Source organism: Eleginops maclovinus, chromosome 23, assembly GCF_036324505.1.
Source record: "Eleginops maclovinus isolate JMC-PN-2008 ecotype Puerto Natales chromosome 23, JC_Emac_rtc_rv5, whole genome shotgun sequence".
In the NCBI taxonomy this organism is placed as follows: Eukaryota; Metazoa; Chordata; class Actinopteri; order Perciformes; family Eleginopidae; genus Eleginops; species Eleginops maclovinus.
The window spans coordinates 10,779,294-10,796,862 of NC_086371.1; the positions used below are offsets into that span (position 1 = coordinate 10,779,294).

The 17,569-nt window shown below is 40.3% G+C and overlaps 1 protein-coding gene across 6 annotated transcripts in view; it reads left to right on the top strand.

The window, feature by feature from the left end:
- dlg3 (discs, large homolog 3 (Drosophila)) overlaps window positions 1-17,569 on the top strand; it is a 72,019-nt gene that overhangs the window by 25,664 nt on the left and 28,786 nt on the right. For all 6 annotated transcript variants that reach the window (XM_063876058.1, XM_063876054.1, XM_063876056.1 and 3 more), the window contains 2 exons: window positions 15,902-15,955; window positions 16,423-16,473. In XM_063876058.1, coding sequence (XP_063732128.1) covers window positions 15,902-15,955; window positions 16,423-16,473 — 105 coding nt within the window. The remainder of the gene's footprint in view (window positions 1-15,901; window positions 15,956-16,422; window positions 16,474-17,569) is intronic.

Consider the following 17,569-nt stretch of genomic DNA (forward strand, 5'->3'; position numbering starts at 1 on the left):
TGCTTAATAATTAATACAAATAACTTGATTATAAATTCATATTATAAATATTACAACAAACTCATTTCAAATCAGTGATTATATAGTAGAGCATTATAAGGTACCTTATTGTGATTTGTTTATGTGAATCTGCATCCTGACTGCTAAATAATTTACCAGAAATCTGGTCTTTATTTAGAGATCATATTTTCATCAGAAGCCTTCTATTTTACCATTTCATTTGAAATAATTTAATTTTGAAGAGACTTACAGCTTCCTCTATGTTTTCCTGTTGTCTTGTTAAATTCAGCATTATTTAGATTTCCACAGCACTAATTCCATCTGTACAGCAAAATAAACATGTCGTACTCACCCTTCATATCTAACAGAAATACTGCCATATTTCACTAATTGCTTCCACTTTGCAGTTTTTAAATGCCTTTAAAGATTCTGTGAATGAAGCCGAACGCTTCCTGCTCAGATGTGTCACAGTAAGAGCGTTCTGTAGGTTTTTAATTTGAAACATCTGCAGGAAGTTTAATTTTATATTGAACCACGGCTTGATAAGAGATGACATAGATTGGAATAAATAATGCTTTGGAGGAATATTGAAATGTACAGTATACTGTCTGAGACATGTCATCTATCAGAGCCATTTCACCCATACTCAAAATATTTTGCCTAACATCCCTATTTCATTTATAAAAAAAGAACCCTAACCGCTTGTATGTCAAATGTTGTAAGCCTTACCAGAAAGCTGCCTTAATCAGAAACACAAAAAAGTAGCCAACCTATTGTCTAAATCGGGAACTGTGTCCTTAAAAGAAAAGGTAACTATCACTACAAACTGGCAAGGATGAATTTGAGGTTTGCTATTGGACCATTACAATGATTAGATGTTTGCTGTCGATTCCAAAAAAGTATTCAGCCCTGGTTCAGTAAAGGTGTATTTTCAACAGCTTTAGTTTAAGCTCAGTCATAACTTCTTGTTCGCTAGGCTAAAGTGTCACACTTGGTTTTTATTTTACACACTATTTTACTCTGTGCTATCTTAGTCTGCATGTAAACGTGACAGTACATTAATTGATTGATGGATCTATTTGATGGTTAAAAAGCCTTTCAGATCCTCAATGTTCACAGTATGTTATGTGTTCTCATTTTCATTAATTAAGCACTGACAGTTAAAGCACATGTGGAAAACAGATTCTGCCATACACCAAGATGATCAGGGAATTAGTTTTATCTGAAATTACAGAAACAGCATTGACATTATTTTAATCAGTACACAAACAACTGAATGGTTGTTCTTTCTGGGATCATGTGTGTGAATGTATGTGTGGACATTTGGCGAAGCAGTGCATTTCTTACCATGTGTAGCTGCTCTGAGTGCCATCTCTGTCTAATGCATTATCCAAGCAGCCCTTCAGCCATTTGGTCTGGCCTCTCATTTTGTGTGTGTGTGTGTATGTGTGTGTGTTGTTTTTCGGTGTTCTTCATTTCTATCATCCCCCTCCTGTCTTCCACTGCCCTTCTACTCCTCCGCTCTTTCTTTTTTCATACATAGTACATATCAAAAGCTTCATTTTCGGGTGCAGAACAGTATTCAGAGAGGACGCTGCAGCAGACCTGTGCTTCAGGATGAATACCTTGTTACACGTTGTTTAAAGCTGACGGAGCTTTGTTAAGTGTCATAATGTCATAGGACGGCAGTATGATCTCTGTTGGATATTTGATTTAAAGATAATTTCAATAAATACATAATGGAGAACGCAAAATCTGCTCTAATTCTTTACCAGGCAACCCATGGAAAGCTCATATCACATTTTCAATATGTAGCCAACTCTTCAGTTAACAGCTCTACTGAAGATAGTTGGATCATAGTCTGATTACAGATACATTTTAATTACAGGGTTAGATATGCTGTGGGTTGACACAGACTGCTAGTTTGTGGCTACGGTCATTGATTAGCACATATATTTTTATATATATTTGGAATAAAGTATCAGCTATGTTGAGCTGTTATCTGTTTATACAATTCTTTTACAAGTATTTCATTTTATGTTAAAATCAATCATTTTCTTCATCCACTAGAACCTATACATTTTTATTAACTCCTTGTAATGTGAATACTATAGATTCATAGTATATTGAGACAGCATATGTTTGGCTCACATGGACTTCCTGTTATCCCCCCACTGAGCTGACAAGGAGAGAGGACATCAAACATTTTCCAGACATACTGTCTGTTGTGTGTCCGCAGAACAACAGATGATCCTTTACCATGTCCCTCTGTTTATTATCAGTCATTATTTGCTATTAGTGAGAATCCATCATCTACACGCTGAGTTTGGAAAAACAGAAACAAACATCTGAAGCTCAGAGAGAGAGATAGAGAGAGTATACCCTCACCCTGTCACAGATATAAACAATACAAGCAATCCCAGCTTAATATCATACATCTTATTACACTGTTGATAGTTCATCTCTGCCTTGAAATTGCTTTTATGGATTTATTACTTTTTGTTTCCCTCTGTGTGTCTGTGCATTTTTTGTTATATTTTAACACAACATTTCCCATAACAAGCCAAATCCAAAATTCTTCCTCATGTCATCGCCTTTACTTGTGTGTGTAGATTACAATTTTAAATGGTTTTATGTCCCATAAGCCACGGAGCAATATTGCCGTGTTGTGCGTGATGTCACCTATAGCGTTCTGAATGGATGTTTCATGACAGAAATGTGTGTTTACGGTTTTCTGCTGTCTGGCCGGTGGTTTGGAGAGCAGTGACCATCTCGGCTGAGTGTGATTGGCAATCTCACCTGACAATCAAACAAACACAGATTGCTTTAGCACATTTTTGCTGTAAAATGTCTCATGAGTTCAATTCAAGCAACATTTCCTAGATCATCTTGAATCCATTAAAGGAAATTAAATGCGTGTAAAGGATATTTCCGTTTGCTTATTTGGTCTGCAATTTACCCGTATGACCGGTGTGGCTTCATCGCATATCAACTCAAAACACTAATTCCATGTTAATTAGGTCCCTACCAACCCTGATTCCTACCTACAATGACAACAATTTGAACAATAAATATCCATGTCTGTAGTATAAAGGGTCCAAGTAAATGTAGTTTGCTGTAAGAACAAGTTTCAGTGCGACACAGTATAGCATTTGTTCAGCAGGCAGTAGTCCAACCTCTCCGCTGGCAGCCATATTCTTACATCTGTACAGTAATAACAGCTTCATTCACGGCTGATTATCTTTATGTTTTAGTGTATCAGCGTTATGTTTTGGCTTTTGTGATTGTCTCGACTCGCTGTGTAAAATGTTTTGCATAATTGAGTTTGTTTTATCACTAAATGAAGGCTGATACTATAAAGTAATCCACAGCCCATTCACATCTCATGCATTTATGGGGGATGTTTTAGTGTTGAATGTATAATTACATGGATCTGCATTATAAAGATCAATTATGAGAATCGTTTACTGTATGAAGTGGTTAGCCTTTGATATAAACACTATATATCACTGTCAATTTTGATAGTAATACTCTCAAATAGGAATTTTGCATTTGGGCCCGTTACAATTAAAATGTGCCTAAATGTTTATTGAAAAACAACTCAAATTGACACATGCTGTAAGCTACCATAACTCTAATAAAAGATTATTTTCTTTTATTATAAACAGAGGTTTTAAAGGTCGACTACTGCAATCCTTTAAGAGGAACCTCCACAAGCTGAGACTTGTGAGGAGAGAACAAAGCAGTACACTATGTGTATGTTCTGATGTGCTTTCATGGAAGCGGGTAATAAAACAGCTCACGTTATTGTGAAATGCCAATGGCATGTCTGTCTCAGCATGTACAACTCTTATAGAGCTGCAATATGTTGTTTTTTCAAACCAGGTATGATGATGGGTTAATGCCATTGTACTATTAAGAGATTTGACCATCATAGGACAAAATGTTATCGATATGTTGAAGACAGACAATAAGGTTAGTTTTGTTGTACAGTTTCAGGAGCTTGAGAACTTTTCCAATGTGATACCCAGGATAAGTCTTTGGTGAAGGAATACTCACAGAGAAAAAGTGTAATGTACTCGGACAGTATTTATCTTACAAATTGCAAAAAAGCTTTGGAGTTTTTTTTAAACTTTCGGTTGTTATTTCCAATCCAGAAAATGTAATCTCCTTTATTGCACAAAGGTCTAAGAGAGTATGTAGGACAAACATTGAGCGTACTTTGACTTTTCCCAGAATTTGTGTTCTGCAGCCCACTCACTGTAATATTTAGGCAACTACAACAGCTGTTACGGGTAAAGAAAACATTGCCATTTTGGTTAAAAATATTTTCCTAATCTTTACCATGTGCTAACCTAAACATAAGCCAAACAATAGAATAGTCCGACATTTTTGTATATTACATTTGCTTTTTGACGGAACATTTGAAAGATGGTTTGATATTATCCTCGTATCTGCACGTCAAATAGAAAGCCGCCATAAGCATACAGTTAGCTTAGCATAAAAAGTGTAAGCAGCAGGAAGTGGCTAGCCTGACCTGCCCCGAGGTGAAAGATAAATCTGCCTTTGAGTACCTCTAAAGCGCACTAATTATCACTCATATATATTAAGCTTGTTTAATCTGTGATGTTTGGCTGATGTTTTTTTTTGTACAGTGCTAGGCTAGCTGTTTCAAGTCTTTAAGATAAGTTGATCTTTTCCTGTCTTTAGCTTCACAATTAGCGTACAAACATGAGAGTGGTATCAGTTTTATCTGGGTAACCAGTAAGGAATACAGTGTGCAGATTGTCATTCCATTCATGTTGCATTGGCTGAGGAGAGGTAACAGATGCATTATATAACACACGTCTGATTTTATAAAAAAAAATGTAATCAAACTACTATTTGTTTCTTTAATTTAAGTAGATATTGATTGCAATATATCATAATAATGCTCAGTCCTGTGTAGAAAAAAAGCAGCAACGTGTAGTGCTCCTCAAATGTGAAGCAGTTAGTGTCTTTCCTGTTGTCAGTTTGGGCTGCGATGATGCAACATAGGAGGGGATGCAGTGGGGGGGTTAGGATGGCAGAAAGGGAGAGATGGCAAGGGGGAGAAAGAGGTGAAGATATGACAGGCGTGGTATAAAGAAAGGGATGAGAGGGGAAGATGCCAGTAAGGAGGAGGTGGGGGCAGCATGTGCTCAGACACAGTGTTGCCATGGTGCAGCTCAGTCAGAGCTGCACAGTAGCTTTGCTGCTCAGCTAGCTAATTACCCACAGACTGCAACGCTGATACGCAACCGGCCGGAGCCTTACGGATTTCCAAGAGCTTTTTTTTGATTGCCGCATTGACACACGAGAAAAAGTAAAGGAACACTCTGTTCATATGAAGTGAAATGAATTCCTATATGACGACACCAAATAAAATGTGCTGTAGGTATGTGGTGCGCAGCATTATTGAACAGTGTAGCGGTGATCTGCTGTGTCAGCCATGCCACTTGTGTAATATAAAGAGCTCTTCCCGGCGCTTCATTGTCTGTAGACTGCGGCTGCTTACTGAGAGCCTGCAGATCCTGATCAGCCTGCTTATAAAACCCAATATGGGCCATTGTGGATTAATATTCACCATTAAAATTTCCAATTATGTAATCAGCCAAATCCAAGCCCTGCATATGCTCACTAGAATATCTCAGCAGGCAGGACTGATGGAGGGGAGGGGAGGGGGAGGTCTGAAAGAGAGGAATGATGCAACATCAGTCCAGGCATCTAGAAATTAAGGAGAATAGTGGTTTTGTTTGAACAGACATCTTATGAGGTTGGATAAAATACTCATTTTGTTTTTAACAGAATATCTTTTGTAACCAGGATCAATGTAGATTTCTTTGAGTATTCAGAATTAAGGTATTTCTTTATGTTGATTCAATACCATAATGCAGTATTTTTATTTGAAGTGATTTACTCACCTTGTCTGATGTGTTTGATTATTTGAAAAAAAATCGAGTTAGTTAATTTTCTCTTTTCATCCTGTAGAAAAATTTCACTAAATGATAATAATAATATAATATGTCAATTATTTGTACGAGTAATTGGTTCATTGTTAAGGGATTATCAGAGTTGTTGCTCATCATTGTTATTTTAATCAACTTATTGAGTGTTGAACTAACGTTTGAACCCTCCATCAGGACTTACATTTATGTTTCAGTTTCTGGAGGGAATTCCAGGATAACGAAATGTGCATTTTAAATTGAAATCTGAAACTGGAAATAGTATGACTTACTCCAATTACCTTTTATTTGTATGGCAGTCTTCAATATTTTGTCCGTGCATTCTGTCCTACACAGCAGGTTTGTGTTGTTTTGACAGCCAGCTGGTGTCAAGTTTCTCATCACATAAACCTCTGTTAAAAATGCTTAGCCTCAATGGAGTGTTTTCAGATCAGTGCTTGTGTTCTTTTTTAGGTCCAACAATGCAGCTACTATAATTTTGGCTGAGACTTGTTCTTTAGGGGACAGTGTGTCATGCCCGTCGTGCCTGAACACAACCCGAGGTGGGCGGAAGGAAGGGCAAATCTGGACCCTCGACAGGAGGCAGATTGATTTGGCAATCGCCAAAGTGCTACAAACGTTTAAAACAATACCCTTTTTTTCCCGCTGCTGTTTGGCGCTAAATACATCAGCATATGGATAAATGTGCTCATATATTCATAACTATCACAGGGAAACTGGAGGCACGGCTCTTGTTTCTGTTGCCTCGCCCGTTGTCCTACTTACTGTAATTCTTCATCACTTTTAACACCTACACTTATTGTGAGCCAAAACTCAGGCAAGGGTAGTGAATGGAGATATGTGAATGTGTGGGCGTTCACGAGTGGAGCTTATAGAACAGTGTGAAATCTCAACCATGACAGGATGGTCTCTTCTGTTGTATGTACTGTAGAGACCGACTGAGCCCCCTGGGAGGTGGGGACGAATGGTTTTCATTGGGCTATATGTCAAAGATATCCTAGTTGTTATTTTCACAATATAATTTTTACAGTGAAGCTTTAAGTGCTCTGTTTTTGCTGTCAGATAGTTTTATCACTGTCTCATGATTTTGATTTGTGAACCAATATCAGCTGAGGAACCTTAGTTTCCATTTATTCTATATTACACACATTTAAAGGAAAGAAAATTCAACGAGTGAGTGAACCATTGTTGTGTAAAAGGCTGTAAAAGCAAATGAGAGAACAATCTCCTCATGTTTTTGCATTGAAATGCATCAGATGCGTGTAAGGACCATTGTGGCCTCAGGGCAGAGCGTTTGTTACATCGTAGGGTTCATGAAGCAGAATCACAGTCCAATGTTCCCAATTAAAGGAATGGCAAAAAGTCTAAAATTGGAAGAGTCTAATTGCAGCACAGAAGATTGTGTTCTGGGGTGCTCAGCGAAGAAATGAGAGAATTGAAGGTGACAAAAGTGAATCAGAGCAGAGCGAATCAGAGAAGAGAGCTCTCTTTGTACAGAGCATCGTGTACCATCAGGTGCGTTTTCTGGTAGTAAATTGTTTCAGCTTGTTAATTTTTATGTGCATCCCTTTTTAGCTGCATTGGTATGCTTTTCTGAGAGCTTCTGTAGTTGGTAAGTCGAATTGAGGATGCAAAGCTAGATGGATGGAGGCAGCTTAACATCTTTTTAAAGGAACTGTCCGTTATTTTAGTTAAATTAGCTTTCTTTCACATACAGTAGCTAAACAACAAGATTAATACCAGTAAATATAAAGCCACAGCAACAGAAGTCTATCTTAGTTTAGCTGAGCAGAAAAACAAATGGAAATAAAAGGAATCAGCCATCCTCTGTCCATCAATACAAATCTGCATCTACCAGCATTTCTAAAACAAAAAACAAAAACTAATTGCAAATCTTACAATTAGGGGTTACAAGACACAATGAATGATTAGTCTATGTTGTACAAAGCCAGGCTAGCTGTTTCCACTTGTTTGCAGTCTATGCTAAGCTAAGGTAGTTGTCCATGGTTCCTCCAACACCATATTATTTTAATACAGTAAGGTTTGTTTGTTGCGGTTTTGTTGATGCAGTGCAGCGTGTGGATAGATCATTGGATGCTGGATGTGTTTGTAACCTGTTGGTTGCTGTTTGGACAGGCAAATGTCTCACCTGGTCATGTCAAATTAACCTACCTCAGCAACACCATCAGCATCTTCACCCTGTCACAAAGACAACACACATACTGTAACACAAGTAAAAACATGAAGTTGAATTCAAATAATACATTTACACCACTCACTTTCTCCATGTTAACACCACAGCAGCCGAGTAATACTGTACACCCTTTGCTGAGGCAACGTGACAGTGGTGAAAGCATCAAAATGGCAGCACTCACAGTTGTGTGTGGTTGTGCGCTGTCACCGGTACTCAGCGCAGGATCCAAAACACCAGAGAGGAACAAGCTTAGCAGCTCTCTCAGCTTAGCAACAAGGGGTAGCAACTAGTCAAGAGCTGTGAGGTAACATGCTGCAGTGACCTCTGATGTAGAGGAAGCAGTGGGGGCGGGATTATGTGAAGCATACTGATGACACTCACACATGACAGGCTTTCTTCACTACGGAGCATCATCACAGCACAATGGGTACCTTTCACTACGGCTGTTACTTTGTGATTGAGCCTCCTGGTAAACTGGCTGATGTGAGACCAGTAACGGATTTCAATTATACAGAAGAAAAAAGGGTTGTCATGATCGATGACGAGGGAATCATTGTAGTTCTGTCGCCAACTCATTAGCAGCTACATTGTAAAGGCAGGGATGACTCAATCAGAGAAATAACACTGAGACATCACAGTTTCACTTTACATGCATGATCAGTACTTCATTGCAGAGAATTACGCTGAACTTGGTATCGAATAGTTTTTTTAGGGGAAATATTTAGATTTATCTGCAACAAATGTAATTCAGTCACTAGTACCCCCGCGCAGATACTGTATGTACATCATAGATTGATCACACACTGCCATGTTCAAACCTGATCAATTGTCAGCAGACTTGTAGAAGGCCTTCTCCAGCAACACTGTTATGAATATTCATTACACTAAGTACTTTTCCCTCTGTGGCTGCACTTGTGAAGGTCAAACTAGCCAGCTCTCATTTGGAGCTGCTCAGCATGACAGAGAGGTAAGCCAGAGCATGCTTTTGTAATATTACATAAAGATGAGGAGGGAGCGCTGCTGACAGCTGTGACGGGCTATTAATTATGGTTTCACGAATGTGCGTCTGCGGCGCGTGTTGGGAGGGGTGCAACACAGTCACAATGCTCAATCAAAGCCATCAAATCAGAAAACTTTGAGCTTTAATGGGGCCATTTTATGGGTGAACTAATTAATTTCCTTGTGGCTGCCTTATAGAAATAAATGCCTGAATTCAGCTGGCGTTGTAGCAGGAGAGAAGGAGCAGTTGACCTTTACCGCTATGGGATTTTCTTTATTACATCTCGTTATTCCGCCTTTGTCCCTGACTAAGAATGCAACATTGAGTTTGGACAGGCGTCTGCGAGTGAGACATCTCTCGCTGTCATGTGTTCATCCTTCTCAGCTCTGTTCATCCGTCACTTTGTCTCTCACCTTGCCTCTCTTCTTCCCTCTTCCCTCCGGCACGGGGGCCACAGCGTGAATGAGATGTTGGGTGCATGGTAATTGAGTAGGTATTGATTGGACTGCAGCGTGGCCTACGAGAGGCCAATGAGAGCCAGGGGATCAGAGCAGCACCACTGACTGCGTCTCTCATCCCACATACTGCAGGAAAACATAAACGCAGTACCGCTAAAGGCACCACAAAACAAAGGAACATTACATTTTTAGATAACACAGGCACGCCTTGTTCCCCTACATGAATCTGCTGTTAGCTCTGACTCAAGGCCCAGGAAGAGCTTCCTTCAGCATTGGCTGTATCATTTGACTGACTGCGTGCATCATCTGAGCGAGGCTGACTGTCATATTTCACTGCGATGTCACCACTGGAGACTGAGCTGCCATGTCGGTGAGCCTGGCCAGAGAGGAACTGATGTGGAAATGTTTGCTAAGGTGGAGGGGGGGAGTTATTGCTCTGTCAGCATGCCGTCGCTGTGCACATGCTGAACCCTCTTGTTCTTCCCCCCCGTTCTACCTGCAATGACTCGGGAGGCTTTTGAAAAAATAAGTAGTGCTGACAACAGGTGAAGAAGAAAGAAAAGGTTTCCTAAGGCGAGACATTATTGTCATAAACAGCTTGTGTGCACATCATGCATTTAAAATTAGATCTATCATTTTAAATTGGGTTTTATGTAAGTGTTTAGTTGCTTTTTATGACCTTTTGTCGCATAGTTTGCATTGGTGTGTTGTCATTTGTTTAGTGCATTACATCACCAGTAACATACTAAGAGACAGGCCAGCTTAGTCAGACCTTAACTTCCGAAGTGAAATAAGACAATTACATGTTTGCTTTTTTAGCTGAGACTTAGATAAGGAAATTGATAGCATCACATGTCTGTACAGTAAATACCAAGCAGCCAGCTAGCCTAGCTTAGCACAAAGCATGGAAACAAGAAGAAACAGCTAGCTAACTGTCCAATGGTGAATTAAACTGTTGAACAAGCTTTTTAATGCTGTTTTTCTTTTTAAATATCAATTAAAAAAGCCAAAGTGTTAATTTGCGAGCTATACGGATTCTGGTAGGTGGATTTTGCTATCTTTAGACTGAGCCAAGCTATGTTTTTCGCCCTCGATATAATTATGAGTCTTAGCTTATTTAGCCAACTGCTGGAGGCCTTATTTATCAGATATGAGCACTATCCTCCTTCTCATTTAACTCTCAGCAAGAAAGCCAATGACGCACATTTTCCATTTACCCAGATGATGTACAGTACACCTGCCTGACAAACCTTCAGCTATTAAATACAGTGTGGTCAGAAGAAAACGACTATCAGCTGATTGATTTATATGTCAAATAGATAAAATAGTGCCGTTTGATATATATTCATATCCTGACTCCATTGCAGCCATAACATTATTTTAGAACACAGCTTTTCTACATTTAACTCGTGACGCATGGATTTCAGAGGCAGAGTGTGTGTATGTGTGTGATGTGTACAGGCAGCTCTAAAGGCATCCAGGCACATCCAGCCCATGGCCAGGCATGTGTGAGCAGAGAGCTGCATAAACTGCAGTGAGAGCCCTGAGAGGTGAAGCAGGGGGGAGGTGGCTAAGCGGGCTTCTCGGCCAATAGCGTGCAAGCACTGGTTACCATGGGAACACATTGATTATTTAACAATTTGGACGAAGCCTGTGCCCTGCACTTGCCAAGCTTCAGTGGGAGTCTGTGTGGCTTTACTGTCCCGAGGGTCTGCAGCCAAGTGTTGTGTGGTGCAATGCCATCGGGACACATGCACCGTGATGCTGAGAGACAAGAGACAGATACACACCATCTCAACTGACAGAAGAGCAAGATAATAGATCGACGAATAAGAAGCTTTTATGAACAGATGGGTGGATGAGACGAGGGAGTGAAAGGAAAAAAAAAAGCACTTCAGTGAATTTTCTTCACTCCTGGTGGTCAGTTGGGACTTGTTGTAATGGTCTCATGCTGTGGAAGCAGTCTGGACTCATTGTCGTTGTGTGTACATGAGGTCTTTGTTTCCAGTATGCTCACTTTCTCCCATGTCTCAGCCTACATGTAGGAGGTCAATATAGTGGAAAAGCTCCTGTATAACCCTGAACGCTGCATTGCAGGTGTGTAGGAGGAAATATCAACAATTGCAAATGGCCATGAGGGATTGAATAAATGACAATATAGGGGTTTTATGGTGTTCATAAACCTGCCTTATCCATCCGCTACAATTTAGCAATGGTACTTTCAAATATTTTAGGGTAAATTTCTCAACAGCCCCATTTAAACCTGGCATCGACATGCGATCTGTATTTGGATAAGGACGAACATTTGTTATAGTAGGGTGTCATTGCTTGCAGAAAGCATTTTGGGATCAGTTCGACTAGCTTGCATTATGCTCGGATCCCAGCCAGTTTGAAATACATCCATTCAGCGTGACCACAAATTCAAAAGAAAATGTGTAAGGTCCCCTCACTACTCCTGTCCCTGCTTTAGGCAAATCCGCTAAAAGCTACAAGTATTAACAATATCTAACAAGTCTTCCTTCTTAAAAAGTGATGAAACTCAGTGACGCCGGTCTATTGAATTGCTTTCTTTGATCTGGTACACCACACACAGATCATAAGTTATCACAAGGTGTAAATGAGGCAGAATTTAACCAATATCAGGTCTCGAGGGCTAGTCAAAGTCAAATGACACGTCTGTGTAGACAAGTGTCTGATTCCTAAGAAAGCTGATGATGGTGTTTTTGCTCAGCGGAGAGAGAGATCTTTAGCCTTTCCATACAGGGGCATAATGATTTAAATTTCCCGCTGTGTGGCCCCTTAAAACATTTTAAAACCTAAGTCTGACTCAATCCTCTAGGCTCAAGTCTGCAGTTCTGGCACTGTAACACATCTGTAACATTTTTCCTGCCTCACCTATTAAATCTCTCAAGGTATCTGACCCACATTCACCTGCAACACACTGACAGACATTCCCATCCCCCTATGGGTTGACATCAATCTATAAGAGGCTTCTTTTGTGATCTACGACCAACATACACATTTACGCTAATGTTTGTCGTTTGTACATCCTCTAAGGACATGTCATAGCACAGACGGATCCTACTGCAGGTTTACATCATAAACGTCCATGTTGGTCACATTTTTAATATGCCGTCTTCCTCCTCTGGGCAGCAGGTTACCATTGAGGTAAAAGCAGTTTACCAACAACCCCAAGGAGGGAAGGTTAATCCATCTTAATCCGAGTTACCTGAGTAAATTACAAAACGTTAAACAAACTCATGTTGAGATTACTCATGTTGAGATTATCTTCCATTATTCCTTCCTGTTTGCTTGTTATAGGAGATTCAGATAGAGGGATTACGCAGCAATCCCAGGACAGGATAATACTGCTGTTTTCTCCGACTGATGGGTTTATTGTCTTTCAGATGGACTCAAAGGTTCAGTGATCCCATTGGGCAGCATTGGTCCACCATGATACTCATGTTAAGCACTGGCGGCATTATACTGTAACAGGTGTGTTTTGTGGTCTCAGTAGCGGATTCAGTAGCTTTGTCTGTCCGTCACCGAGGGACGGTAGTAGCCGATGTATTCCTGTGTGGCCCTCAGGCGGTGTTTCATCATTTTTCGCTGTATTGGCTTTGGTTTTATTCACAATAGAGAGTCACTAAAATGGCTACTGTGGACCTCACACTCGTAATACAGATGTTTCTACTATTAAACCCTCTACAGGATTTAGGGCATATGTAATGCGGAGGGGTCTAAGATGAAAGAGGGCAAAAAGAAAAAGCGCAAAGCATTCATGAGAAATGTGCAACACAAGCACACAGACATGAGCATCTGTTAGTCCTTATGCAGATTAAAACCGAGGACTGATTGTGCTGACTGGGAGGAAGGGAGGAAGGGGGGGTTGGTTGCAGCCACAGCTGTCCAGAGTCATAGCACATCAACACCGAGTGGAGCGGGTCAAATCTGGAGCTCCTGTTTATCTGGAGAGCAACCTTCATTACCAGGGAACTCACTCAATGAGAAGTGTGAAGAATAGGAGAAATGAATTGACACCTGCACACAGCTTGTGAGGTGACGAGTGATTCTGATCAAAGGATCCGATTTTTTGTTGAGCGTGTTTCAGGCTTCTGTCTTGTGTTGCAGCCTCACATGATTGAAACGGGCTTTTTAAATACTGCTCAGGTAGTATAATCTTATGTATGAAAAGCTATTCATTTAATATCTCAAGATTCAGTCAAATACACCATTTACTGAGCAGGACGTACTTTTGGCTGTTAATATGATCAAAATAAGAAAATAGCTTCATTTCCAGGTGTTTAATTTCTGTCTTTGACACAAAAAGGCCATCTAATGTTTTTATTTGAACCCAAAAACTGTTTTTCTGAATCAATTTAAAAGTTTAGTACATTCATTCGTTCCTTATGTGTATTAGAAAGATTAGTAAAATTCATTTAATTAGTTTTAAAGCAGCTTTTAAGGTTTATAAAACATATAAAGTGAAATTACCATAACCAATCCCTTATACTATTGAATATTATTACACAGTATATTTGTAGTCGGCCTCTACATCTGTGTACATATAGTGTTGTATAAATGGTACGGATTGTCAATCTCTTCCAGATATAATTGCATACAGAGAAATGGCAGAACAGCACAGTTAATAAGTGGTTTCCAGTGTGTGATGAATCAGGAGGAAGATCACAATCAGCTGCTTGGACACAGGCAGTATCTGCATTTATTAAGACAGAGCTGAGAGGGTGAGATTAGGGGAGGTGGGGGAGTGTATGGGTAAGATAGGCAGCTAGTGATTTTCTCTTCAGTGTCTGACCTGAGGAAGTGTAAGATCCCCAAGCAGCGCCGTCAGCATCCCCTCACCCACGCAGCTCAATCAAATCAATAAAAAGTAGACAGCCAGTGTGCTGAACTAGAAGATGGCCATCAAGCTGCTCCTGAACCACCCAGCGTTTTCTCCTTCACTCCATTCTGTTTCCACTCTGGCAGCTCCTCAGCCTCCTCTTCTTCTTCTGGCCTCAAACAGAAAGAGAAACACCAGGTGGCACAATGGAGCAGAGCTGGAGCGTTAATTAAGCTTTGAAACTTAATATGCAGCACTTGTCGATGGGTTCAACTGGACTTTAAAGACTGATAATGTTACACATCAATATTGCCAATATGTCATCAGCATTTTACTCTTTTCAAGTACCCAAGGAAGAAAAAGGAAGAGTATTTAGTGTTTTCCATTAAAAAAAAGTGCCTAAAAGATGATCATTAACAATAGGACAAGAAAACGTTGATTTTAATGTTTACTGAAACACTGTTTAATTTGCAAGATATAACAAAAAAAATCTTTACATTTCAGAAGTTAAAACACCATGTTTTGGTTTCTTGAGAAATCTCTTTAATGATACATTGATCTTTTTATTTTTTATAGAAAAACAATGAATTTGTATGCATTGGATGGTTGAGGATGTTGATCATTTATCAATCTGTTAGGCTGCAATTAGAAAACAGAAAATAGTGAAGAATGTCCAGCAAAATGTTCCCAGAGCTCAAGGTGTCTTTTTTAGTTTGTTCAACCAATGTTCCAAACAGAAACTGTTTAATCCACAATATGTTGATCAATACAATTTATTTTTGCCTGATAAATGGCTTAAACAATTAATGGATTATCACATACTGTCAAAATTGTTGTTGAATGAGCCTCTGTCAGGTATCTAATCAATAAATCAACTAATCATTTCAGCTTCACTTATACGAAATACCCCTAACCCCCTTAATTATAGAATACAAATAGAACCTTTGCACATTCCTTTGGTCTCTCTAGTATTCCTACAGTACATGTAGCCTGTGATGCTAAATGAATGGTTACCGAGCCATGAAGTCATGCATTTTGTATGTGATACTACATGGGGATATTTGTGTGCGTGAAAAGGGAAAACGATGTGGGATAAACGTATTGTCCCACCGGCTGAAACCACAAGCTGGTTTCTTTTATCGGGTGACCGCAGGACGTCCGGCGATGTCGGTTAATAAGCAGCGGTCTCTCTGCCCCAGTCCTCATTCTCAGTCCTCACACCTTTTCAACATCCTCACACACACACACACACAAACACACACACACACAAACACACACACATTCTCCTCCCCAAGGAGATTCACCGACTGTTCCCATGGCATCCGTTCACTTTGCTTCTCAGTGATAGTGTGTGTACCGCATTACGTCTGTGTGCTGCCAGCCTCACACACTGAGATAATGTGTATCTCTTCATATTCACAGGCCAACCCTCCCCCCATCATCGTCAACGCAGACTCACTAGATGCAGGCCCTTATGTAAGTATCTGTTCTCTCCCTCTGTACAGTATACATCTCTCTCATTCACACTCCCTCTGTGTCAGCGCAACAGCGTGTGTGTGTGTGTGTGTGTGTGTGTGTGTGCGCGTATTTGTCTATGTGAAAGGCCTCCTCCTGCTAGCAACATGCTGTTTGCCATGTGGACCGTCATCCATTATCCCATTGACCCCGCCTGTTTGTGGTGAATGTGCACTCTGCAGTTGCACATTTACGTGTAGTATCGCACTGCATGAACATTTTAAGAAATAAAGCCACAGCATATCAGACGTGGTATTTTTAGTAACAAAAATAATCTGGTGAATGCATCTTCTGTATACCCTATTCTCCACGGATTATAATGTGAAGGATTTAGCTGAAACATTTGCATGCCTCTCTTTTCCTCTTACTACTTATTATGCCATAATTCAGTCTCACTTAACTAACCAGTGTGCTTTTTGTTTTGACAGGTAAATGGAAGTGATGGGATGTACAAATACGAAGAGATCATTCTAGAGAGGGTGAGTTTTACCGGTTGCTTTTTACATTTCTCTCCACGATATACACTCCCCTCTATAATGTATTTATTACTGCATGATGGATGGATTTCTCCCCACTAGGTGGTAGTAAGAACCTCAGTCTTCAAATAGCTGGCTTAAAGAACATGAACACCATAGAAAACTGTTAACTAGTAATTATGATTAGAATCAAATGTGATTTTATGTGTTAGTGAACATATAGCTGTTACATCACTGCTGGAATAACGCCTCATGTGAGTATGAGCACAGAATGATGGCAGTGAGGCATAGCTTTTTACATAATCCTGATGCACATGTCATAAGCAGACGCCAGAAATGTAAAGTGCTCTCCTGTTCAATTGTTCAGCAGGCACCACTGCACTTGTCAGCGGTGGTTCAGCTTGTAGTGGCAGAGCTATATGTTTCTACTCTCATTATTCAACCCACATATAGATGCACCTCGGATCCCATGATAGATGCACCCTGTCTCTCTGCCCCTTCCTCTCTAAGTGGCATTTCTGCATGCGGAGGGCTTAAATAAGCTATGCAAAGTCACACTTTAAAAGGTCTGCGGGTGTGTAACATTTGGTGCTAAGGCCCAGTGTACTCTTCCCGAGCAGCACACTGGGAGGCCTCAGCTTCCCTCTGTCCTAATTTGTTGCGATCGTTGCTCATTAATTATAGAAAAAAATAAAGTGAAGTCTTTTCTCAGCTGTCTTGTTTGCTGCCTGTCTCTGTGGCCACGGCTGTCAGAGGCAGCAGTGCGCCCGGACCCACTGGATCCAAATGGGTCCTCTGTCATTTCAGGGTCAGGGAAGACAGGGAGCTGGTGGTGTCTGCCTCCTGCAGAGAGTGAGAAGCTCTGTATCTCGCGTCTCAGCTCATCTTTACTTTACATCATAAATCCACTTTTCTGTGGACACAGGGCATTTCTAACACTGATGCCTCTCTGTGGGTTGACAAAGTAAGCGTGACATTTTGAATGAAGAGTCCTCTTCTAATGAAATACATGGCATTATCATTTGTCACATGCAAGGACAAACACACACACACACACACACACACACACACACACACACACACACACACACACGCAACA